This window comes from Sebastes umbrosus, chromosome 16, assembly GCF_015220745.1.
Source record: "Sebastes umbrosus isolate fSebUmb1 chromosome 16, fSebUmb1.pri, whole genome shotgun sequence".
Lineage (NCBI taxonomy): Eukaryota > Metazoa > Chordata > Actinopteri > Perciformes > Sebastidae > Sebastes > Sebastes umbrosus.
Window position 1 is genome coordinate 22321401 of NC_051284.1, and position 27273 is coordinate 22348673.

Genomic DNA, 27273 nt, shown 5'->3' on the forward strand with positions numbered 1-27273 from the left:
GTGGCATATTAAGAACATATATATTAAGAACATATACAGTATATACAGTATAAGATATATTTTTGTATAGAAATATAGAAATAGTATAAATATAGAAATAGTAAGAGTAATTCTATTAGATAGTAGATTTTTATTCTGAAATCAAAGGGACATTGTTTCCGGTGTTGTGTCCGTCTACTTTTACAGTCCGACGTTGCACACAACAAGAGGCAGCAGCAGCAGCAGCTTTGCATTTTACGCGCTCTTTGCGCTACGGAAGCCGTGAAGGTTCCGACTCCTCGGGTTTTCTGTACGAAGGTTCCGCTTCCTCTCCAACCAACGTTCCTCTCCGGGCCAAAGCAACGGAGCCAGGCCGAGAGGACTACTCGGGGGGAGAGAGAGAGAGAGATACAGGGGTTAAAGTGTAAGTGATTAAAGACGATATTTGTCTCCACATCTCCAGGGATTGTTTGTGAAATCTCAGCTTGAAATCTGGGCTTTAAAACGGAGTGAAAATCAACTCAGACTGGGCGGAGTTTCGGCAGTTGGGCTGATTTTTTTCTGCGGTTGACAACAAACCGGTGAGTTTAGAATGTTGCTCATTCAAAACAGTCTGGCATACAAGTTGTTTTTTTGGTTACTATTGGTTACTGGGTGGCTTCTTCTTCTTCCATAAACTGTTGAGGAGACACTTTACTAGTTAAAGGGGATACAAATAAAGTAGCAGATCAAGATCCTCGTGTATAGTGGGATTTGTGGCTTTCTTTCTTTCTTTTAATTATAAACCAAAGTAATGACAGTGTACAGGGACACTATAGTATTGTAATAACATGTGATGTTTCCACAAAACATCTGCCCTCATAACAGCCAATAGACACTGACACTTTACAATTTGAATTATGAATAAATGGACTAAATTACACCGTCATTTTATTATTTGACATTTTAATGGGCAATAAATAGGAAGGAATATAAAAAAAGAATTTACATATTTTACATCATAGCTATTTATTTCTCTTTTTAACGTGCATTTACACTTTTTCTAGTTAAGGGGATAAAAATAAAGTAGCAGGCAGGAGATCAAGATCCTCATGTATAGTGGGATTTGTGGCTTTCTTTCTTTCTTTTAATTATAAACCAAAGTAATGACAGTGTACAGGGACACTATAGTATTCTAATAACATGTGATGTTTCCACAAAAACATCTGCTCATTCTAGTTGCATACAAGTTGTTTTTTTGGTTACTATTAACACTAATTCTGGCACAGACTGAGTGGTTTCTTCTCTTCCATAACTGTTGAGGAGACACTAGTTAAAGGGGATAAAAAATAAAGTAGCAGATCAAGATCCTCGTGTATAGTGGGATTTGTGGCTTTCTTTCTTTTTTTTAATTATAATCCAAAGTAATGACAGTGTACAGGGACACTATAGTATGTATTGTAATAACGTGATGTTTCCACAAAAACATCTGCTCATTCAAAACAGTCTTGCACACAATTGGTAGTAGTTTGGTTACTATTAACTTAATTGTGGCACAGACTTAGTGGCTTCTTCTTCCATAACTGTTGAGGAGACACTTTACTAGTTAAAGGGGATAAAAATAAAGTAGCAGATCAAGATCCTCGTGTATAGTGGGATTTGTGGCTTTCTTTCTTTCTTTCTTTCTTTTAATTATAAACCAAAGTAATGACAGTGTACAGGGACACCATAGTATGTATTGTAATAACATCAGATGTTTCCACAAAACATCTGCCCTCATAACAGCCAGTGGAGTCTCGCCTACTTCGCTGAAATGGGCCTGACAAGCAGTTTCAGAGGCTGGTTGGATAAAATGTAATTGAATAAAGCAGAAGACACTGACACTTTAGCATGTTCTGTGCAACATGCACACAGTATAATGTAAGTGTAGCTACACTACACACCTTTTAAAAAAAAATGTAACACTGTGGTTTAAGCAGATATTTTTCAGCTCAGGGTTTGTATCACTTCTGCAAGAGAAGCAGTACTGGCTTGGAGTAGAAGTACTCAGAAATAAGATAAGATAAGATAAGATATAAGATGGACCTTTATTAATCCCCAGGGGGAAATTCAGGTGTCAAAGCAGCAAAGCTCAGATACAGAGGTACAGGTGTACAAAAAGATTATAAAACAATAAATAGAAATACAGAATATACATAGTGAATGAACATAGTGAATGAACATAGTGAATGAACATAGCGTGTACCGTCCGTCAATAAAAACAAAATGTAGTGTACAATAAATGGATGTAATATGTGCAGTCTATAAAATGGTATATGGGATATAGTGTAAAGTAAGTTTGAAGTTTAAAGTGCACTAGTGGTTAGGAGAGGTGGTTGCAGATAGTGCAGATAGATGCAGATAGTCCAGATAGTGCTTGTTGTGTACATGTATTGTTGTCTAATGAAAGGGGGTATTGTAAAACACACACACACATACACACAATGAAATGTATTGTTGTCTAAAAGTTGTACTTAAGTTTAAATGCTTAGCACCTCTGCTACCTACTAAATGTTTTATTCCTGCAAATGTATATTCCTGGCAGTGTGGAGAAAGCTTTTAACAGTATATATATATATATATATGTATATATATACAGTATGACTATGGCCTTTGCCTGCAAATGCTACACATCAGTGTATAAATCTGTGACTGTCCAGACCGGTAATCCTGCAGCCACACTGAACCAGTCATTCATGCACTACTAGACCCTGAAACTAACAGACTTCGACTGTGAGTCCTGCGGCTGCTGCTCTTGTACCTGGTCCAAACTGTCCGGTCAAGTTCTGACAGCGACCCGGGAGGACTTCAGGTTGCCAGGTTGGTGATTTGATTCATCAGAGTGTTGACTCAGGGGTGAGGCAGCTGTTTGAATAACAGGATAAGGTGTTCAAGTGTGGTGGGTGTGCAGCTGGGCAGTGTGTTTACGCTTCATTCACTGCCAGACCCATAATCAGTGAAGTGACTGTAGAGGGGGGTTGTGTGCACATATATATAGCACAAATGTGTGTGTGTTTTTACGTCTATCTGTATGTTTCTGTGTGAGTGAATGAAAGGGTGTAGAGTGTGTGTGTCTGCTTCATCAGTCCTTCCAGGAAGTCCTCCGCAGAATTTCCTTTTATAGAAGCTGAATACAAAAGGCTTGCTGTCCACTTCCTGTAAACAGCTCGGCGGCTGCGTTTTGCTGCGTTCTGGTTGGCCGGCCCGGTCCTGTGACCCTCTGGCGCTCGGGGGAGTTCCAGGATGAGGAAGTGGGCTTCCCTTGATGGCGGCCAGCCACACAGGGAATAGAAAGTGCTCTGATCCAGCGAAAGAGAGAGAGAGAGCACAGAAAGAGGAATAGAAATCATAAAGGGCAGAGGGATGTGATGGGCTCCGTGCCACCGAGATGATGAAAAGTGTTTGTGAATTGAGAACAGATGAAGTAAGACGCCGTCTGGTTGTGTGAAGTAGTCTGTGTGGTATCCCGGCACGCAGAGTTTGAGGGGATAGATTCAACATGTGATGGAAGAGCGCAGCCTGCTATTGAAAATGGAACATTCATTCATTTATTCAATTCCTTGCTTTGAGAAATATCAACATGTTTTTCCACAAAAACCTTTTCTTCAATCAAATAAAAAAGTCTTAAGTTTTTGGGGCTACACCGATTTTGACTTTTTCTTTATGATTCCGATTCCTCAACTCAGACTATCTGCCAACACAGAGCAACGATACGATATTTGCTGATATCACAAAGTCTGCCACAATACTTTGATTCAATTCAAAGTAGGGATGCACTGATCCAACTTTTTTCTGTCCCAATATCGATAGCTGAGCTTTGTGCCGATACCGAGTACCGATCTGATACCAGTGTTCAACCATTATATTGATCCAGGACCGGTTACGGAGACACTCGGAAGTTACGGGCCAAGCCAAGAAATAGTCCGGCACATAACCACCAGTAAAACTTGAACAGAGCCAGGTCAAAGAACGGATATTGCCAAGAGGTGTAAGTCAATTGTTCGTTCCATTCGTTACATCTGCGCTCAACAGCAAAGCTACGTTTCCGCCATTTTGGACTGAAAGCGACAACCGGACGGCAGTAAAACGTCCGCCTAAAAAGTGCCGTACAAAAGGGAAACAAAATTATTTCTATTCTATTGTCATATTCGACCAAAATAGCTTGTATTGAACAATAAACTATTAAAAATATTATAAGCGTTTTCAGTCCAAAATGGCGGCTGTTTTAAAAAAATAACAGAGATTCGTATCTTTGCTTCTTTACTCTTTTCCCCATTCTTTATGCTAAGCTAAGGTTGCTGACTCCAGCTTTATATTTACGAGAGGTGTAACGATACATCGGTCTGGATCGAGTATATCGATTCAATGATCAACGATCCAATATCACCGTTAAGCTCCGCACCTTCCCTGTCTTGGATTGGATGTGCATGTATATCTATTAGGGCTGGGACGATACACCCATCTCCTGATTCAATACTATCACGATACTCGAGTGCTGATTCAATATGTATTGCGATTTTTAAGAATTGTGATTTTACAAGTATTGCTATTCGATATTATGATTTATTTTGGTGAATCATACACTTCTAGGGACTTTTACTTTGGAAAATATCTAAATTGATACAGTCAAAATGTTTGATTTTCAGCATGTGTGTCGTCAGAGATGTCCTGAAGTCAAATATATCAGTCATTGTCAGGCATTATTTATTTAATTTTTTTCCCCAGCAACCCAAAAATCAAAGAATAAAGACATTTCCCTCACAAATCTATCTACATATATGCCTTTCAAAAAATAGTTCAGCACATAACCCCTGAAAAACGCAATCTTTTTTAAAACCTTTTTACTAAGTTTTCGGGTCCAGCTACATATTAACCACACAGACATGAGGGTGGTATTCTCATCTAACTCTAGAAAGTGTAGTTCCCAAAATCTTGACCTATTTCTTTTTAAATAATGATCAGCAGTGTCTGTTGACAAGCGAGTTAATTAACCCATTAATCATGTAGGTTGTACTAGTAGGGTGTGTGCACAGCTATGCAAACGCTCAAGCATGCAGCCTGCAGTGCTGCCGATCTGTGCACCTGCCTGCTCCCATCAAAGTCTTTTTTTTCTTCTGCTGTGACCAGTAAGCTAAGCTCCAAGCTACATAAAAGATATTCAAGCGCTCACAATGGAGCCCCTGTTGGCAGGGGGAGTGTGTGTGTGTTTTAGAGCAGGGAATGAGGAGGAGCCCTGTGTGTGTATGTATGTATGTGTGTGTGTGCAATGGACAGGAGAACACGCCCAACCCTTGCAGCCCTGCAGCTATGAAATTCCTAGTGAGAGACAACGTGTCTCAGCCTGGCCAGCCAGCACCCAACATTCAGTCCAACACACACACACACACACACACACACACACACAGTCACCGACTTTGAAAATACACATTAAGGCTGGACCGGGTCTAATTTTATCCTGCCATGGCAAGAATACACTTGTCCCATCCAAGATCGCCTAGGAATGAGGCAGCCTGCTAAGACCTGCCTTTTAGATGACAGAGAGAAGGGGAACAGAGAGAAGTAGAAGTAGATACATGAGCACTGGAGAAAGAGGTGCTTACACTCGCTGGGAATACGACAGTTTTTTATCGTTTACATGGTCTTCTGTAAGACGCAGAAGAGGCAACAAACAGGTGAGCACTTGTCAGCTTATATGATCGAGGCGAAGGCATTGAAAAGGGAGCGTAAAGAGAGTTAGAGGAGTGTTCTATAGGTGCTCATTGGGTTGTGCTTTTATAATGGTGAAGTTTATGATCGGATTACGTGATCTAAGGTGTGGAAAACCACTACAGATGGCACACAAAATCAATGCACAGCAGAGCAGTGATAGCTGGGATAGCTTCCATCGTAAAGCGTCAGACTTACTTTTCAGAAAGTATTCAGGGAGGGGAATAATTTAGCCCCGAGTCAAGTTGGTGCTGATGTGTCTTCAGGCTCGTGGCCTCTCTGAGGACTCTCTCAGCTTGTGTGAAATGTCTTTTTTTTTTATTACCTCAAAGGCCTAATGTTGTGTGTGCTGGTTAATGAGTCTGTATCAAGATATCTTTATGGGATTCAAGGTTCATTTATTGACATTGTACAAGACAGGGTTGCACAACGAAAAGTAGTGGTAGTCCATTTATACTACTCAAGAAAAACAAAAACAGTAGTGCATTTTCTTTTAAATTTGCAGTAAACAGCAGCAACAAAAGCCACTGGTGACTTCTCTGGGCAGATGTTAATATGGCCGGCATCTTAACATTAAAAATTCGACGTCAGGGAAACATTGTCCATCGACTTTGACTACGTTTGAGCACCAAGCATCACCGATGCAAGCATAGAGTCCGTTTCCCCTCGTCCCATCGGAGTCCAGCGCTATGTCAGCGTGGCCCAAGTGCGATCCGGGATGCCACAGTGGAGCCAGGTCTCTCTAAGATGTGGGCACAACAGTTTCCGTTTTCCTGATTTCATTTATTTTGTGGTGTTTCAGAGGTCAGCAGGTTAGCCGAGCTGTTGCAGGAGGAGGTTTTTTGTGTGAAGAAGAGGTCATAGGCAGGCGTATGTGCTGTACCTGAGCCACGTCTGCTATCCGGGTTTAACGCTATATGTGGTGTGTCATTGGCGGTCAGACACAGGAAGTGAGGAAACCTTTGTTTGCTTCCTGTTTCCCGTCTGTGATGTCACCAAGTATGCAGGCTGCAGCTCAGAGTCAATCAAACTGCTTGCTTTGCAAGACTGGAAGAGGTGCTTTGGTGTTTGTGTCTACAATCTCACCATATTAGGGTAATGGATAACACTCAAGAGTGTCTACCAGTGGTGGAAGAAGTACTCGAATCAAGAGCCAATACAGCTGTGTTAAACTCCATTATATGTGAAAGTCCTTCATTCAAAATCCAACTTAATATGACAAAAACAAGCCAAAAAGATTGGAAACCACTAGAACTGCAACGATAAATCAATTAGTTGTCAAATATTAAAGGAAGAGTGTGTAACAATTAGGGGGATCTATTGGCAGAAAATGGAATATAATATTAATAACTTTGTTTTCTTAAGTGTATAATCACCTGATAATAAGAATCGTTGTGTTTTTGTTACCTTAAAATGAGCCGATTATATCTACATAGGGAGCGGGTCCTCTTCATGAAGTCCCCCATGTTGCACCGCCATGTTTCTACAGTAGCCCAGGAAGGACAAAACCAAACACTGTTAACTTACCCTGCTTGGGCCGTAGTCGATTTATTAATTTTTTTATTTATTTAACCTTTATTTAACCAGGAGTAAAGACTCATTGAAATGACTGAATCATAAGGTATCGAAAAACCATTCATCAGCATTCCAAACATCTACAGCCAGATGTGCTTGCCTCCAAGTCTTTAAAGACATTCAGCGAGACCAGCTCTAAAAGATTCAGGTAATTTCGATAATGTTACTCGCTCCCGTCGCCGCCGCCGCTCTCTCTCTCTCTCTCTCTTGCTTCACCACTCACTTCCCATCTCGGCTCCAAATGACTTACGGTACTCTTACAAAAAATGCCTCTAGAGAGTTTGAGTCATTTTTTAAGGAAAAAAAACAGTCAAAATTCTCTGATTCCAGCTTCTTAAATGTGAATATTTTCTAGTTTCATTACACCTCTGTGACAGTAAACTGAATATCTTTGAGTTGTGGACAAAACAAGACATTTGAGGACGTCATCTTGGGCTTTTTTAGGAAACAGTGATCGACATTTTATGGACAAATTAAAATAATCATTCGTTAGTTGCAGCCCTAGAAACCACTGGTTTAATAAATAACAAAGCATTGTATTTTATAAGCTTATCATATGTCGTGTAGTGGAAGTATGAAGTAGCACGAAATGGAAATACTCAAGTCAAGTACAAGTACTTCAAAATTGCCCTTAAGTACAGTACTTGACTGTTGTCTACATTGTGTGTTTCTGAGGTTTTACACTACCCAGCTCAGTTTTCCTTCTTCACTCCTCTTCCTTTAACTCCAGCTGTCATACCATTCTCAGTCTCTAACTCACTCGTAGACACTCTTCTCTCTCTCTCTCTCTCTCTCTCTGTCTCTCTCTCTGTGTCTCTTTTCCTTCCTCATTCATGTGTAACCGTGAACGAGACTCAACACGTCACTTTGCCCATTCAGCGTTACTTCCTGTTCACACTCCCTTCCCTTCGCTCCAACGCTCTGTGTGCTGACCCACAGATTGTGGCATGGATGGATTAGTTAGGTCTGTGTGAGTGTTTCTTCATTTGTTATCCGGTTTGTTTGTTTCTCTGTGTAACGTAGGCTAAGGTGTACTTGATTTGCAGCCGTTTCTCAGTAGCATTTTGAGCTAACATGTATAGCATTGTGACATCTAAAAAAAACAAAAAAAAAAAAACAGGAAGAAGTGAACCAGTGACTCAGCGTGCAACAGACTCACTGTGTTTCCTTGTATGCATTTGTCATTTTATGCGTCTCGTCCCATCTATGCAGGTGTACCTGTGTGTAGATGTGTGACAGCGGAGTGTGTGAGGACAAGCCCCCCGCCCCCCCTGTCAGGATGAGCAGCCAAGGAGGAGGAACCAAGGACACCCAGTCAGCAAATCACAGCTCTCGGCCGCTGCCGTCTGTGCCGGAGGAGAGGAAGTCTAGAAACAAGATCATCTCCATGTTCGCCTCTGAGAAAGGTGAGAGATGTGGACACACATATAGCTCATCAAAAATCACACGGATTGCAGTGGATGACCTTTGACCTTTACCTGCAGGAGGCAGGAAGAAGGACCGGGACAAGGACAGACCTGAGATCTCCTCGCCCTCAGACTTTGAACACACCATCCATGTGGGTTTTGATTCTGTCACCGGAGAGTTCACTGTAAGTATCCAACCTTATTACTTTTTAAGGTGCTCGTTAATATTTATGACATTTTACAGACCAGACATTTAGTTTACTGAATGATTTACTAAATGATGTGGCACCATTAAAACTTTTAACATATTGCGAAAATTGGAGGTGTCGCAATAAACCGGTTTTGTCGATAACTGTGATTGTTTAAAAAGATGAATTATTGATATCATGTTAATAATACACATATGATAATATTGTGTAAATAATCCAGCGCCTCTTAAATCACGCTTTTGTACAGTTATGGTTACAGGATCTCTCTCCACCTCCATAAACTCGTATTTTGAGTGTAATTAATTTGACAAAAAAGAGACGAAACACACAATAAACAAAATTAAAGATGAATTTCACTGATGGCATTATTATTTCTTTCTCAAATTTGTTATAGGTATTGCGATAATATAATTATAGTGAATTCTTTTGGCCACGATAATTGTGTAGTGAAAATCTGGTATCGTGACAATACACTTATTTTCTTTCTTGCTGAGAGTTAGATGAGAAGATTGATATCACTCTCATGTCCGTACGCTAAATGTGTAGTTGGCCCGGTTAGCTTAGCTTAGCATAAAGACTGGAAACGGAGGGAAACAGCTAGCCTGGATCACCGATTCAATATCCTCGATGCAAAATCAAAGCATTGATATATATAGATATACCCTTTATTTTGAAATTCCCACGGTACGTCTGTGTCACCGTTTCTGTCCAAGCGTACCTCCTTCCGACAGGGCCCAGTAATAAAATTATCAAATCATATTTTAGTCGCTCTTTGTGAGTTGATATAAATGTAACTGATTGTGTTAAATAGTCATACGATATTGTATCATATCAATCGCAGGCCCCTGACTTGAATCAAATAGAATCGTATCGTATCGTTGCCCAAAGAATCAATATAATATCGTATCGTATTAAAACTTGTGATTTGCACCCCTACTAATTTCCCGCTACATAAGTGCCGTATGTACATGAGAATCACATCTATCTACTTACTCTCAAAGTGTATTTCCCAAAAGGTCGAACTATGGGTGTCTCATCTAGTAAAGACTATATTAATGTGTAAATTGTTGCTAGGAAACATCTAGAGCTCTGTCCAATCACAATGATCAAATATGTAAACAGGAAGTCACTGTAGCATCACAAGCTGTAATGATAGTTCACACTACGAGCGACAAAAGCAGCAAAACGGCCCGCGTGGCCAGCTACATTGTCGGCGAGTTGAAGTGTTGCTCAAGCACTCGTTGACGTAGTTATGTCGTATGTCGTGAAACAGCACTGGGAACTACTGGCTAATGGGAAAAACAAGGTGAAACAAAAACATATGATTGGCTGACGCTTCACCTCGTCATTGGAGCCCTGAAAAAAGTTGAAACCAGCTCAACTTTATTTGTGGCTGCGTCACGCCTATCACGCAGCGACGATTATCGGGGCGTCAGTTTGTAGCTTCACGTCCCCGCCTTCCATTGAAAGTGACTTGTAGAATGTTGCGGTGTCCCTTGTAATGTGAACACGGCGTTACATAACTGCAAAACATGCTCCCCCATGAGCCATTTGGGCGCATGACGTGTGTTCACAGTGTCTTATTTTTGGTTTCTTGGGTAGATCTCTGTATACGTTTTTCAATATGTGTGTGTTTGTTTGTGCAGGGCATGCCGGAGCAGTGGGCCCGTCTCCTTCAAACCTCCAACATCAGTAAATCAGAACAGAAACAGAATCCTCAGGCCGTCCTCGATATTCTCAAGTTCTACGACTCCACCAGTGGAAAACAGAAATACCTCAGTTTTTCCGCCTCGGGTCAGTTTTCGTTTCCTCAACTAATCTGTTTATTAATCTATAAAAGTCCAGTGTTGTGAGTGTGCAGACTCACTCATCTGTCCTTACACTTTATCTCTTTCAGATAAAGACTCTCAGTCGGTGAGGATTTCCATTCATCACTTCCACTCTCATTCACGACATTACATTGAATACATTCAGCAGTTTCTGACCGTCACTCGGTTTAATCTGTGTATGTTTGCGGTTGTAGCCAGGCAAGCAGGGTACCGCGACCTCCCCATCAGGTGGCAAAGACGATGATGACGATGACGACACACCACCTCCAATTGTGGCACCGCGGCCAGAACACACAAAATCAGTGAGTGAAAAGATTGGGATGTTTTGCTTTTAAAAACTTTAAAATTCAATACCATTTGATTTTAGGCCCTTTGTTACACAGAGAGACTTTAAGTCTTTATTTCTTTAAAGTAAGCTGAATATCCAGGCGCCAACTTTACAAGAATAAGAAATGCAAGATCACCCAAGATCAGTATTCCTGAAATGTTTATTTCCTGTGTTGTGTCAGGTGTACACGAGGTCGGTGATAGACCCAATCCCAGCTACAGAGGTAGACGGCGCCTCTAAGGCAGCTGACAGACAGAAGAAGAAGGGAGGCAAGATGACTGACGAGGAGATCATGGAGAAACTCAGTATGTAAAAACACACACGCTGGAAATGACACATCCCAGGCAGGGCCCCATCTATTTTTGGCTTCAGTAGGGCTGACTAAACAATTTCTTTTTATGACTCCTAGGATCTATTGTCAGCATTGGAGATCCTAAGAAGAAATACACTCGCTATGAGAAGATCGGCCAGGGGTGAGTCACAATTCAGGATAATGTGAACATTGAAAATTGGCAGGAATTTGATGGAGGCTGTTTTACGGGTTGCAGAGTTATTTCATCTCTTACCGTTTGTCAATTTCAGGGCATCTGGCACAGTTTACACAGCCATAGATGTTGCCACGGGACAAGAGGTAAGGTTACTTCATCTTGTGTCTCTGCTACTACAAAAATCACATTAGTTTTCCCTTAACTTTTAATGATTAGGTTGGACTGAACTGTAAAGAAAGAGAGCCTGAAGGCTACCATAGTTCTCCAGCATGCTTGTGGAAAGGGAGGGGTATTCAGATGGTTTCAATCTGCAACCTCACCTCTAGATGCCACTAAATCCTACACACTAGTCCTTTTAAAAGTATGCTAACAGTATAAACTAGTAGCGTATATACAGTATATAGCTTGTGTGTATATGTGGTACCACTTTTACAGGATGTTGTGTTCTGCAGGTGGCCATCAAACAGATCAACTTGCAGAAGCAGCCGAAGAAAGAGCTGATTATCAACGAGATCCTGGTCATGAAGGAGATGAAGAACCCCAACATTGTCAACTTCGTGGATAGGTAATTACACTGACCTAGTACACATCCACAGCACCACAACTGTGAGTCGACTGCTTTGTGGATGTGACTGTGTGTGTGTGTGTGTGCATTTTTAGTTTCCTTGTCGGCGACGAGCTTTTTGTGGTGATGGAATACCTGGCTGGTGGCTCCCTAACTGATGTTGTGACGGAGACGTGCATGGACGAGCCTCAGATCGCCGCCGTCTGCAGAGAGGTAAGATTCTCTTCAGACTACTGAGATTACAAAAGAGGTTAAAAAAAACATCTGTCAGTCTATTAAAATAGTTAATCGCAAATTAATCACACATTTATTTATCTGTTCAAAATGCACTATAAAGGGAGATTTGTCACGTATTTAATACTCTTATCAACATGGGAGCGGGCAAATATGCTGCTTTATGCAAATGTATGTATATATTTATTATTGGAAATCAATTAACAACACAAAACAATGACAAATATTGTCCAGAAACCCTCACAGGTACTGCATTTAGCATAACAAATATGCTCAAATCATAACATGGCAAACTGCAGCCCAACAGGCAACAACAGCTGTCAGTGTGTCAGTGTGCTGACTTGACTATGACTTGCCCCAAACTGCATTTGATTATCATAAAGTGGGCATCTCTGTAAAGGGGAGACTCGTGAGTACCCATAGAAGTCTTCTTTCTCTTCTCTTGCATATTGTTCCTTTGTGCATTACTGCCACCTGTAGGTCAAAATGCACATGCTTTTGGGGATCCTAACCTTCCTCCCCCTCTGCGTCCAGGTCCTCCAGGCTCTGGAGTTTCTTCATGCCAACCAGGTCATCCACAGAGACATCAAGAGTGACAACGTATTGCTGGGGATGGACGGATCAGTCAAACTCAGTGAGGGAGAGCACATGCAAACACGCACAGATCCACAGACACATATTGTGCATATCTGACTGAACATCCCGCCGTTTTGTCTTTCTCTCTTTGCAGCTGACTTCGGCTTCTGCGCCCAGATCACCCCGGAGCAGAGCAAACGTAGCACCATGGTGGGGACCCCGTACTGGATGGCTCCAGAGGTGGTGACCAGGAAAGCCTACGGGCCCAAAGTGGACATTTGGTCTCTGGGGATCATGGCCATAGAGATGGTGGAGGGAGAGCCTCCATATCTCAACGAGAACCCTCTCAGGGTGAGTGGGTGCTGGGAGAAAGAATGGACATGTGGCTATTTTGGTGTTTGGTGGAAAGTATTTTTTTTTTTTAATTTTCAATAACAAAAATCTTTTGGATATTTTTTCAGTTAGTCTTTTAGTTTATAAAATGTCAGAAAAATGTATTTCCTGGACCTCAAGGTGGGTTGGACAGAACCAGGCTAGCTGTTTTCTTTGTGTTAAGCTAAGCTAACTGGCTGTAGCTCCATATCTATCGGACAGATATGAGAGAGGTATCAATCTTTCTCATCTAACTCCAGTCAAGAAAACAAATGAATATTATTTCCCAAAATGTCCGAACTTTTTCTTTACTTCCAATGGGAAAATAGAACATAGTCGTTCTGTAAAGGAATGAATTCAATGCTTAAACATTATATTATACTGCTTTTCTTACCATGATATTTTGCTCGTCCTAGGCTTTGTATTTAATCGCCACCAATGGGACTCCTGAGCTGCAGAGTCCAGAGAAGCTGTCTCCTGTCTTCAGATCTTTCCTGTCCCGCTGTCTGGAGATGGACGTGGAGCAACGAGGATCAGGCAGAGAACTGCTGCAGGTAGAGGAGGCCTACACACTCACTACACACTGACGGTGACTTTAAATTGCATGTTTTGTCCGACCAACAGCCCGAAAACCGAAAAAACAAAAGCAGCAAATCCTCATATTTACACTGAAACAAGATGTCAAAATATTCCTTTAAACTATTAATCATTTGGTCTACAAAATGTCAGGAAAATAAGTGGAAAATGTCCATTCTAATTTCCTTAAATCCAAGATGACCTCTTCAGATAGCTTGTTGTGTCCGACTAACAATCCAAAACCTAAAGATATTAAATTTAAGACAAAAAAAAGCTTTCACATTTTCACAAGTAAGACTCTGGAACAAGAGAATATTTGGCATTTGTGCTTGTAAAAAAATAAAGTTATTTTTCTTGTACTGTGTGTGAGTTAATCTCGAAGATAATTTCTTCCTCAATTTATTATTATTCATGTTTCCGTCTGTCTGCAGCACCCATTCCTGAAGGTGGCCAAGCCTCTGTCCAGCCTCACCCCGCTCATCCTGGCAGCCAAGGAGGCCATGAGGAGCAACCGCTAAACCCCCCGTCTCTAAGGACTGAAAGAGCTGATGCCAAACCAGCCAAACGAGCCGGCGTCTTCTTCTGGTCTACGTATGATGACCATCAGCAACCTGCTAGTGTTTGTGTTTTTTTCAAAGGTTTCCCAACCTCTCCACTCTTCCCAGTGTTTCTGTACTGATGCCAGATTTATCTTTCACCTTTTGTGCCTTGTTCCAAAGCCGCATACAGCCATCATGTGTTTTCTATTTGTTGCAGCCAGAGCACGTGTGTGTGTGTTAGTGATGTTGGCGTTACTACAGTATGCGTATCAGGAATGTGGTTTCACTGTCGCAAAGGTTCAAGACTCTTTACACAACAAGGGCCATATTCACACAGGATCTTATCTCACTACTAGCAGCCCCAAGAGGCGTTTTTGGTTTGATGGCAAAGATAGTCCCAAGTTTTTCAGGGCTGCAAACTGCATTTGTCCAAGTAGTTGTGCGAACCACCATCTCTGCTGTCGCTGGATTGTTTTGATTCGTTGGTGAGCTGATTGGACCTTTGTTCATTCATCATCAAAATAGTCCAAACTACTTTTTTTTGGCGCATTACCTGCAGCACACAGGGACTAACTGCTCGTTTCGTTGTGTCCGTAAATCCGTATAGTATACGGATTACGCCCCGTAGTGTTCAACGTGAGGAAATGCATCTCTTTACGGAAGGATAGAAACACCAACGCCGCAGATATGGGAGAGAAGTTCCTGCATAGATATAAAAAAAAGTGTTTTTTTTTATATCTATGCAGTAACTGTCTGTTTTTCGCCATCCAGTTATGTCACACATAGTGGTTCATACGTGTTTTAACAAAATAGTTCACAAAACTTCTAAATATACCGTCAAACTTTTCACCTAGAAAAAAAAATTATAAGTTGAGCTGTTCATCAATCAGTTTATTAATTCGCTCACATTGCACACATTGCTTACGGTCTGTTCGTTATCTACCGCAAAAGTAAAACATTGTCATCGTACTCTAGACCGAAAAAAAAGGGAAGGAGGCGTTTCGCAAACATCAACATCATGGAGGTTCCCATAGGAATGAATGAACTTCCGGTTGATTCGCATACGTACACAGAGCTATGTGGAAACGAGGCGTTAGGAGCTAGTTTGAGTGCTGATTTGCTCTCTGAAAAATGTTGAGGTCTTTAAGTGGCAATCCGTAAGATTTCAGTCCTGGTTGATTTAGAATTTCTATTTGAGTGAAAACAATGTTATTGTGCTCAGAGTTTCTGGAGTATTTTTGTTGATATATATGAACATAGAAATAGAATAGAGAAATTCTGTTTCTACGTTCATAAGCTTCAAGTCTTCAGAATTGTGTGCAGAGTTACATTTATTGTTTGTATAAAAAAAACATTTTTTTCCGGGAATGTCACTTTAAAGTGGCAATCTTGGAAGATCTTCATGTAAATAAATGTCTGTTAAGTCACTATTACCAAATGAGGTAACACAATGGAGACTGAGCCTCTATGGCCTTCTGATGAAATTATTGCAATATTTATATATTTGCAGTATTATGAAATGGGTGTCTGTGGTGATATTCCTGAAAAAAATGCAGTATGCACACATAAAATTTAAAATAATATCAAATAATGTCTGTTTTTATGCTCATGTATCAACAAAAAGACTCCAGACTGCTAAACTCTAAGCACAATAACATTGTTTTCACTCAAATTGAGATTCTAAATCAACCAGGACTGAAATCTTTGGGATTTCTGATTGCCACTTTAAAGTTTAGGCCGACACAGGACTTATTTTTAGGTTCTTCTGACTCGGCCAGTTGGGAGCTACTTTTAAAGACTTTTTGTTAACATGGAAATATATCTTTTTTTAAATTGTATCCGATAAAACTTTTATGACATGATTGAACTTCACGAGAGATGGAGATTGTGAGAATTTTGTTGTGTGGAGAGACTTGAACCTTTGCAACTGGTTTCTATGGTTGCTGTTGCTGTGGTTACACATGTGCATCTGTATAGGGTCCAATAGTTCTGAAAGTGGCATGGGAAACTAAAGTGTACCAACACTGAGCTGTACTGTGGCCCGCAGCATGGGACAGTGCCGTCTTTGTGCAGTGGAAAAGCCATATCAGTGTGTCTTTGTTTGACCCTGTATGTCACTGGAAAATTACACCATTCCAGTAAAAGGAATGGAAGTTTTTTGTACATGAAAATTTCAATTATTTTAAAGTAGTAGATCAAAATGTCCGTATTTTTTTTTTTCTGTTATGGGTTTCAACCCTCTGGTGGCACCTTTGGGTGTTACCAGGCACCAAAATACACTATCAGCCTTCACACACCTCTGCTATCAAACTCCCTGTGCAGGCTCGTCTACAAACTATGCAAACCCACGTGAACTCACATCTCCTAGGTGTTCTGTTTGTCTTTAGCGGTGCCTTTTACAATAGATGCCTTACTGTCGGTGTGTTGGTGCGAGTACAACACAAATACTGTATGAAACTGTTTGTCTGAATGTGTTGAACTGGAGAAAGATTTGCATTTTTTTTTTTTTTGTATATTATGTATTGGTGATGTCTTGTATTTTTTTTTAAACAGCTTTTAAAAAGTATGTATATCATTGTTTTTATATTTGTAACTAACACAACAGATTACAAATTTGTTTTTTGTGTACCAATTCATCCTCAGTTCCCTGAACTGTGTAATTATGGACTCCAAACCATAAATGTATTGCTAAGCCTGAGACAATCGAGCCAGACCTGAGTCAAGCATGTATTTGGAAATGAGTGTTTCAACCTGCTTTGGAGTACCAAATGCGATCGGTTTATACCTCATTTTCCTGTAAGTTTAGACAATCACTGGTAAGCATTTAAAAACGAAATGTGCCTTTAACAGATGCACGATGAAGTAAAACCCACTCGTATGGCACTCGACAGGTTGACACACAAACTGAGTACTTGCAAAAACGATGAACCGGCTGGAATACACTGTTATGTGGCTTTTGACCAGAACACACATTCCAGTTATACATGTAATATGAATGATTGAAGAGTTTAAAATGAATGTGTTGTTGTTAATCATGAAACCAACGACTTCTGGTGTTGAATACCATCCAAACAGTGTGTAAATTATTATTAAAGGTGGACCTAAATAGGCTTGTGTCTGGATCACTGAAGGGGCCTACCGGGTCACTGGGAGCCCCTGGGCCATTTTGTGTTTGAAAGTCAATCAAACAACTACAATGAGATGCAAAATCCATTACAAGGAGCCACAAAATTATACAGAGACTCTAAACCGAAGAGACACACAACAACCACATGTTTGTAAAATAAACAGAAATAAATGCAAAATGCTATGAAGAGACAAAACGACCGCAAAGAAACGCAAAATGACTACATGGGCGCAAAATGACTAGAACGAAATGCATAACGACCACAATGAGATGCAAAACGAGGAAAGAGAGATGCAAACAACCACAAAGAGACACAAAACGATCACATGGATGCAAAATAACTAGAGACACAACGAGATGCAAAACTATGACAAAGAAACACAAATGACCACACCGACGCAAAATGACGACAAAGAGACACAACAAGATGCAAAACTATGACAAAGAGATGCAAATCAACCACAGAGAGACACAAAATGACTACAAAGAAGCAAAATGACTAGAAAGAAATGCATAACGACCACAACAACATGCAAAACTATGGCAAAGACATGCAATACAACCACAAAGAGATGCAAAACGACTACATGGATGCAAAATGACTAGAAAGAGACACAACGAGATGCAAAACTATGACAAAGAGATGCAAAACAACTACAAAGACACAAAATGACGAGAGAGAAAAAACGAGATGGAAAACTATGACAAAGACATGCAAAACAACCACAAAGAGACACAAAATGACTTCATAGAGATGAAAAAAACCTACAAAGTCTGACTAAACAACTATAAAGAGTCTGAGGATCTTGCTCCTATAAAGGAGGGTTTGTTATGCCTCTGTATTCAGGGCCCATTATCTCATGATCTGTTCATGATGTGAATGATTGAAATTAATTTGCATTCTCCTATGTTGACACCAGAGGGCAGTATTCATCTTTATGTAGCAGAAACACACGACAACTCTCACAGGCGAGAGTGTGTTCTCCCACAGATGTTATAATTTGAATATCTGTTGTGCTTCCCTGCACATCAGCCGCTTTTAAGGCACCAAGTAACACATTGTTTTATCATTTTATTACCCACACATACATACATAATGAAGCTGTTACTGGTTTCCCTGCTGATACTGGCAGTCCACATTCAGGGTGAGATATTGATTTGGTTTATTTGACTGGTTAGGTTTTTATTGTTCTTTATATAATATATTACACTGGAAATGTTTTATTTTCTTGCAGGATCGACGGCCAATCCAACTGTGACTCAGTCTCCTGCATCAAAGTCTGCTGGTGTGGGTGAGACGGTCTCTCTGAGCTGTACAGCCAGTACAGGGGTTGATGATGATCTCAGTTGGTATCTGCAGAAAGCTGGACAGCCTCCCAAACTGCTCTTTTACAAAATAAGTAGCCGTCAATCTGGCACTCCGAGTCGTTTCAGCAGCAGTGGATCTGAACCCGGATTCACCCTGACCATCAGTGGAGTCCAGGCTGAAGATGCAGGAGATTACTACTGTATGGGAGCGTATGTGGACCTGTGCACACAGTGATACAGAGTCGTACAATAACCTAGACGGCGTACAGATTGCTGTGTTGCAGCTGTGACCTTTTGCAGGAGATTCTGATATGCACCACTGCTCACCTAAACATAGCACAGTCACCCAAAGCACAAGTTCCCCCCAGTCAAAGAGGAAGTGAAACTCTGATTTTTCATGTTCCTGATAGTCAAGTTTTGTTTCCCTTCACAGCTCCAGATGTTCAATATGCACAAAGTCTTCCTTACTAAGAAAAAAGGCGGCTTGGATCAGAAATAAATGCAGAAGACGTTCATTTCTCTTTAAATACAGAATCTAAAGTACACTTTGTGACATAGACTAGGGGAGAGCGGGGTCGGTTGGGACACTCCTGTATTGACACCGAATAACCTTCCATTACTCACAGATTACTTGAACAGAAATGAAAATGATTTGATCCCTGAACAGATACAGGTGTCTGCTAACACATTATCACGTTTTTTAGAGCCCAACCCAAACGTGAAAGGCACAATATTGATAAATATACAAGAAGTGCATTTTCCCCAAATTCTGCTTACCCCCAAGTCGCACAGCTGTTCCCGAAATTAAATGTATTGATTTGTGTACATAGACATGAATTTCACTATTTCTTCGTGATGGTTCAGCGCAAGAGAGAGCGTATAGAGAGCGGCGAACCCCATTAAGGGAGGAGGTCAGAGTGAATGGGTGGGTCAAAAAACAAAAAACAGTCCGCTACAACCTAAAAATCGCAAGTTGAGTCAATGCGTTAAAGAAATTAGAAGTGTTAAAACAAATTTGCATATTATATAAATACTGTATATAGGCGATTTTTAGGTTGTAGCAGGCTCAGTTTTAAAGCTAGAGTGAAGATACTGGCAACATATTAAACGAGAAGACATAAGGAATCCTTTGGCACTAACCATGTCCTACTAGCTTGTCACGAAGGAGGTGAAATAATGCTCCAAACTTAAGCAAAATTTTGGCGAGGAAAAACTGGTATAACCATTTTAAAGGGGTCCCTTGACCTCTGACCTCAAGATATATAAATGAAAATGGGTTCTATGGGTACCCACGAGTTTCATAAAATGTGAGGAATAGTCAGAAGGTCTCCACTTTGAGGTTGAAAGTGAAGAGGGTGTGGATGAGTATGAGCATGGTAAATGGCAGATGCATAGTCGATGTCTGACATGTTAAAAAAGCTTTGACTCAACTGTCCTCCTGTCCCAACTGACCTGCTCTCCCCTACTATGTTGCTCACAAACAGGTACTAAAAGGAAATGCAGAATGCATGGTAGATGTAGATTTCTGAAGGGCACAATATTATATTAAACTAAAATCAAGACACAGAGAGTTGACCTTAACAGACGTACAGCATGTTTGATTTGTCTGTTGTGAAACAGCGCTGCATGTTGTGTCTCTACAGTGGTCTTGAAAACAAGGAGGGAAATCATATTGTGTTCAATGTGGATTCCATTTGCCAGCAGGAAGTGCCGTACACATGTTAATGAGAGATGGCCCATTAAAAAAGAGGTAAAAAACAAACAACCCACTGGGTCAAAAAGGACTTGCAAAGAAGAAAAACAACAGAGTAAATAAAGTCAAAGTTTTAGATGCTTCGAATGACCAAAAGATACTCAAGACACGATGAACTGTCACTACACGTCCCCTCTGCTTTTTCAGTTTCGCAAGAACAGGTGTGTGTTTGCCTTCTTAAATGTATTTTTGCATGATTTTACTGCATCACTGCTCCTCACAGTTTAAGTTCTCCTGTCACAGAGAGTCTGAACTGTTTTCATGCACTCACACTGAAAACTGCATCAGGATGATGTTGTCAATAACTCTGATTGTCGTGTTGGGTTTTCTGAGTCAGGGTGAGAGATTCTGAAAATGTATCTGACATTGTGGCTTTAATTAATGTCTAATTTATTATCATCTAAACTGCTGATTCTCAAGGTTTATATTTCATTTCTCATTTCAGAATCTTCTGCAAACCAATTTCTGACTCAGGCTGACAAATCCAAGTCTGTTAGTGTTGGAGGGACCGTGAGCATCAGCGCCACAGGGAGTTCAGATATTGGTGCTGATCTCAGTTGGTACCTTCAGAAACCTGGACAGGCTCCCAAACTCCTTATATACAGAGTATCAACTCTCTTCTCAGGGACTGCGTCTCGATTCAGTGGCAGTAGCTCTGGTTCTCACTACACTTTAACCATCACAGGTGTTCAGACTGACGATGCTGGAGATTACTACTGTCTGGGCTACCATGGTAGTGGAGTGTTCACACAGTGATTTAGAGCCGTACAAAAACCTCCTTCAGTTTGACTGAAGTGAAACCGGCCTGCTGCAGGTGCAGAGGGTTGGTGAAGAGACTGTGATGAGGAGAACTGGTCCAGTGAACACAACACAAGAGTCATCAAGCAGAACCACAATGAATCTAAATAAAACTGGAACAAACTCACAGACGCTCTTCCATATACAGTTTAAACTTATATTATTGTCTCTTTATGAGTAAACTGGGAGGTTAAATTCTTGTTGGACTTTAGCCACTGATATCAAAACATGTTGAAAAGTGTTTCTACCAACAGCTGCACAAAACAATCTAATGTAACAGAAAATTCCAATTTACTAATCTTCATTATAAAAATCCAAAATATGTCATTTTCTAAACAGAGCCTTTCCTTTCAAAATATCACAAAGTAGTAAAAAAAAATACAACCACTAACAAAGTACTATTTATGTAAACCTGATATACTAAAAGGTATAGTATGAGGTTTGATACTGAGATGACGAAGAAGGTATTTTTCATAATAAATATATAATAAAAGAAATACAAAGACACTCATTTATTATAATCCACAGTTTTATTTAATGATGGTTTAATGTTCATGCCACATTTCTGATGAATGAACAGTTCATGTTGGAGTGAAACTAAACTAAAATTCTGTTTATTTTGAAAAGTATTGAACATAACATGCAGAAGATCCATATAAGAAAGCAGCATGCACACTGAATTGAAAATGATTGTATAAAGAAGATTATTTACTTAATTTTGCTTTACTTTTCTACACCAGACAGAGAAACGATCACAGTCTCCTTGTTACAAAGTCATTTTTTCGCAGTTTTATATCAGTTGCTATATGGTTAAATGAACATGATGCTATTTAATAATAATTTATAAACTCATATTAAGCAGATCTGAGATATGTTATTTATCTCCAGTAAACCCTGTCAGTAGATTAAAGGCAGACAAACAGAGATATCATACCAACCACAGTGGACACAAACTCATCCTTAAATCCTCAACTGCACTTCTAATATAAATATGTTTCTTCTATTATCCGTTCAGATGATAGATGGTGTAAATCCAAGCAGTATTCCTCCTGATTTAGTGTCCCACGTTGCCTTCAGTGTGTTGAGAGCAGAGAAATGATTTCCATAGAGAGGAGGCTTTGCATCGTCAGCTGATCCTCCAGTGAACTGAGAAGGTTTATAGTCCTGTGAGTTCAACACTGCAGGACTCAGATGTGTCAGTCAACACAGCAGAAAGCACAACCAGCATGACTCTCATCACCATCCTCATCTGGACGCTGGCCTGCTGCTGTTTTACAGGTTCATTCACTCAGCAACATTTCAGACATGATGTGCTGCCTTTTCTCTCATTTATTTCTGCTGATCAATGAATGATTTGTTTTTGTCTGCAGGATGCAGCGGTCAGGTGACTGTGACTCAGCCTCCAGTAGAGACATCTACTCCAGGATCCACCGTCTCTCTCACCTGTAAGACCAGCCGAGTTGTTTACAGTTCCAATTATATGTTCTGGTATCAACAGAAATCTGGACAGCCTCCAAAGCTCCTAATGAAAAATGCAAGCACACGTGAATCAGGAACAGCAGCTCGGTTTAGTGGCAGTGGAAGCAGCTCTGACTTCACTTTGACCATCAGTGGAGTTCAGAGTGAAGACGCAGCAGTTTACTACTGTAAAAGTGTTCATTCCATAAACAGTGCTAATGTGTTCACACAGTGATTTAGAGCCGTACAAAAACCTCCTTCAGTTTGACTGAAGTGAAACCGGCCTGCTGCAGGTGCAGAGGGTTGGTGAAGAGACTGTGATGAGGAGAACTGGTCCAGTGAACACAACACAAGAGTCATCAAGCAGAACCACAATGAATCTAAATAAAACTGGAACAAACTCACAGACACTCTTCCATACACAGTTTAAACTTATAATCTTGTCCTTCAGTCTCTTTATGAGTAAACTGGGGAGGTTAAACTCTTGTTGGACTTTAGCCACTGATATCAAAACATGTTGAAAAGTGTTTCTACCAACAGCTGCACAAAACAATCTAATATAACAAGAGTTGAAACAGAATCAAGATTATATAATTAAAAAAATTCAACCATCTCCTGTACTATCAGGTGTAGTATCCCGTACAAAAAATAAGTTTATTCATTATTCATTTATGTTATTAGCATACTTCTTTCAAACTTAAAATAAGAGAATATGCTTTCAGTTTACTTTTTATGTACTTATCAGAGATGTACTTAACAAAATTATACTTGAGTTTACTTGGCTTATACTGCCAAGTATACAGAAATGTCTCAGTGTACTTGACAAGTTTAGAGAAAAGTCCAAGTAAACTGAAACGTTTACAGAAAAGTATATTTGGCTAAGTACTATAAGTTCACTTAAAGACAACTTACAAGCATACTGAAAACTATTTAAACTAGTAGTTTACTGAGAGTATACTTTAAAGTGTACTTTCAAAACTAAAAAGTGGGCTACAAGTATATAACTAGTTCACAGTACAAGCTCACTTGTAGTATAGTTCACATTATAGTTGCAGTACAAAATACAACTTGGATGTAAACTACTTAAAAGTATAATTTTATAAACTTAAAAGTGGATCAATTTAGTCCCAAGAAGTGTTGAAGTATTACTAGTACATTGATATTAGTATATTTATTACATAAAGTATACTTGGGATTATACTTGAACTATACTTAAGTTAATTTCATAAATAAACTTGGAAGTATACTTCTTTTTTGTAAGGGATATCAGGTTTAATACTGAGATGATCAAGAAGGTATTTTTCATAATGAATATGTTATAAAATAAATACAAAGACACTCATTTATTATAATCCACAGTTTTATTTAATGATGGTTTAATGTTCATGCCACATTTCTGATGAATGAATAGTTTCTCTTTGAGTGAAAATCATTTAATGAACATGAAGAGGAACATGCAGAAGATGAGTATTAGAAAGCAACATGCAGAGTAAAACACTGAGTAGAGAGCTGTGAAACATGCAGAAACATGTGAACAGAGGAGATCTGGAGCTTCATCCAGATCTCTGTCAAAGAAGCGGCATCATTTGCAGACAGGAAGTGTTGCTGAAGCTCTACTCTGAGCAGCGGTCAGGCTCCAGGCTTTGAGTGACAGGCCTCTGTCCACTCAGACTGGCCTCACAGCTCACTGAGCCCGCCTTCCTCCACTGGTCTGCAAGGAGGCTCAGGGTGCTGCTCCAGCTGTAGTGGCCGTCCCTCCCCAGGACCTCCAGGCTGTGTGACGCCCCTGAGGAGCTGCTGCTGCACCCCACCTTCCAGCCCAGCGTCCAGGCTGAGGGGAAGCCCCCGCTGGCCAGACACACCAGTGTGGCACTGCCCTGCTTCAGCTCCTCTCTGGAGGGGGGGAGGACGGTCAGGGTGGGCTGCACCACACCCACTGGAGGAGAGAGAGGGGGAGGAGAGGGGGGGGAGAAAAGACAAAGCAATGAGAGTGAAGGCTTGGTAATAAAGAAACATCACATCCTGCTCATTTATTATATTTGATCAAATAAAACAGAATAACTTGAGCTGCTGCTGCTGCACTCATAAATCACTCCGTATCTCACCATCAGCCTCATGATTCAAGTGTGAATGCAACTAAAAAGGTTCATCGATGACGATTATTGATGACATCTTCGTATGTGTTTCATAACGTGTGACAGTGAATAACTCGTCCCTGAGATGATTTTCTTCTGTTTAAACTGACAGTTAAATACAGTTAAAACCTTTGTCATCTGTCTCTTTCACTTCCTGTTCACTACATGTAAAATTAATGAACCGTGAACACAAAGATGAGCTGCATTTACCCATAAAATCACATTTGTGTTCAACAGGAATCCACATCACATTTTAATTCAATATATTGTTTTTTATATTTACAAAATAAACGAATCAAAGAATTTAACATACACATTTTCTGTAAAGTTTAAATAAATTTGTCTTTAAAATGTTTTTAAAGCCGATATTAAATACATCTTATTACAAATAGAATATTAGAAAAATAATAATTATTAATCTTATTATCTACATTACTGAATGAATATTGATTTCGGTAAAGATTCTTCTCAGATTATGAGGTCAGCTTTATAAAATAACATAAATTATCAACAACATAAAAAACTGAACTAGATCAAATTAAAATTTAATATTTGATAAAAAATACTATTTGCTATATGTTGTATAAAATAAAAAAATCTCTGGTACTTACAGTTAATGATGAGTTTGGTTCCTCCACCAAAAGTGTACCACAGTGATACAAACTCATTAAGTGGCCGTACAAAAACCTCCTGCACTGTGAACAAGCATCTATACACTGAAAATACTCTCTGCTTTCTCAATAAACACAGAAACATTTATACTTTATTGAATCTACAAACATTAAATTAATGATATGGATTGAAATGATTGTAAAAATGAAGATTATTTCTTTAATTTTGCTTTACTTTTCTACACCAGACAGAGAAACGATCACAGTCTCCTTGTAACAAAGTCATTTTTTCACAGTTTTATATCAGCTGCTACATGGTTAAATGAACATGATGCTTTTTAATAACAATAATAACTCATAAACTCATATTAAGCAGATCTGAAATATGTTATTTATCTCCAGTAAACCCTGTCAGTAGATTAAAGGCAGACAAACAGACATATCATACCAACCACAGTGGACACAAACTCATCCTTAAATCCTCAACTGCACTTCTAATATAAATATGTTTCTTCTGTTTTCCATTCAGATGATAGATGGTGTAAATCCAAGCAGTATTCCTCCTGATTTAGTGTCCCACGTTGCCTTCAGTGTGTTGAGAGCAGAGAAATGATTTCCATAGAGAGGAGGCTTTGCATCGTCAGCTGATCCTCCAGTGAACTGAGAAGGTTTATAGTCCTGTGAGTTCAACACTGCAGGACTCAGATGTGTCAGTCAACACAGCAGAAAGCACAACCAGCATGACTCTCATCACCATCCTCATCTGGACGCTGGCCTGCTGCTGTTTTACAGGTTCATTCACTCAGCAACATTTCAGACATGATGTGCTGCCTTTTCTCTCATTTATTTCTGCTGATAAATGAATGATTTGTTTTTGTCTGCAGGATGCAGCGGTCAGGTGACTGTGACTCAGCCTCCAGTAGTGACATCTACTCCAGGATCCACCGTCTCTCTCACCTGTAAGACCAGCCGAGCTGTTTACAGAGGCAGTGCTGATTATATGTTCTGGTATCAACAGAAATCTGGACAGCCTCCAAAGCTTCTAATAAGATTTGTGAGCACACGTGAATCAGGAACAGCAGCTCGGTTTAGTGGCAGTGGAAGCAACTCTGACTTCACTTTGACCATCAGTGGAGTTCAGACTGAAGACGCAGCAGTTTATTACTGTCAGAGTTACCACAGCGGACCAGTGTTCACACAGTGATTTGTAGTCGTACAAAAACCTCCCTCAGTCCGACTGCAGAGACACTGAGCTGTTACAGCAGGAACCGACTGCAGCTGCTGAAGAGGAAGAGACTCTGACACAGACCACTGAACACAGAGCTGACAGGAACCTCACCAAGCACACACTACACATTCACACTAATAACTTCATTAAAAAGATTATTAAAATATCTAATGACACATCATGTTCTGTTCACATTTACTCTCAGCTAAAGAGACAAATGTTGCCTGATCACATATTTGACTCATGATTTCTTCCTCCCTAAAAATCAAGTTCTTGTTATTCTCCACATTGTTTTAAATAAAATTTTTTTTTTATTATTTACTTTTCTTTACTGTAATGTAATATCACTCTCAATACCAATTTAAAAATGAGAAATATTGATGTTTACATGATGAATCAAAAGCAAGTGTGCTATTAGTATACTTATCTTAAACTTGAGAGAGAGAGCGTATACT

General features: G+C 39.9%; 1 protein-coding gene and 3 gene segments (V, D, J or C); 3 read left to right on the plus strand and 1 right to left on the minus strand.

Moving 5' to 3' along the window:
• Positions 1-223: 223 nt before the first annotated feature.
• Positions 224-17510, plus strand: LOC119504141 (serine/threonine-protein kinase PAK 2-like). Of its 8 annotated transcripts, none has more exons than XM_037796225.1 (16): positions 224-560; positions 2706-2817; positions 8491-8684; positions 8763-8869; positions 10540-10687; positions 10791-10807; positions 10917-11024; positions 11232-11355; positions 11460-11523; positions 11633-11681; positions 11991-12103; positions 12199-12316; positions 12872-12971; positions 13068-13264; positions 13702-13839; positions 14293-17510. In XM_037796225.1, exons 3-16 carry the CDS (start codon positions 8507-8509, stop codon positions 14377-14379), a joined length of 1548 nt encoding a protein of 515 aa, XP_037652153.1. In that variant the 5' UTR covers positions 224-560; positions 2706-2817; positions 8491-8506; the 3' UTR covers positions 14380-17510. The 8 variants fall into 8 exon arrangements, with proteins under 8 accessions (XP_037652153.1, XP_037652157.1, XP_037652156.1 ...); XM_037796229.1 differs by having other exon boundaries at positions 224-403; XM_037796228.1 differs by lacking the exon at positions 2706-2817 and having other exon boundaries at positions 224-403.
• Positions 17511-18623: 1113 nt separating this feature from the next.
• LOC119474438 lies at positions 18624-19070 on the plus strand. The segment is given in 2 exon segments: positions 18624-18672; positions 18763-19070. Coding segments are annotated over 2 exon segments (357 nt in total).
• Positions 19071-20877: 1807 nt separating this feature from the next.
• On the plus strand, positions 20878-21344 carry LOC119474439. The segment is given in 2 exon segments: positions 20878-20926; positions 21034-21344. Coding segments are annotated over 2 exon segments (360 nt in total).
• A 2842-nt stretch (positions 21345-24186) lies between these two features.
• LOC119474440 lies at positions 24187-27063 on the minus strand. The segment is given in 4 exon segments: positions 24187-24780; positions 25591-25622; positions 26548-26632; positions 27018-27063. Coding segments are annotated over 4 exon segments (486 nt in total).
• Between the last annotated feature and the right edge of the window lie 210 nt (positions 27064-27273).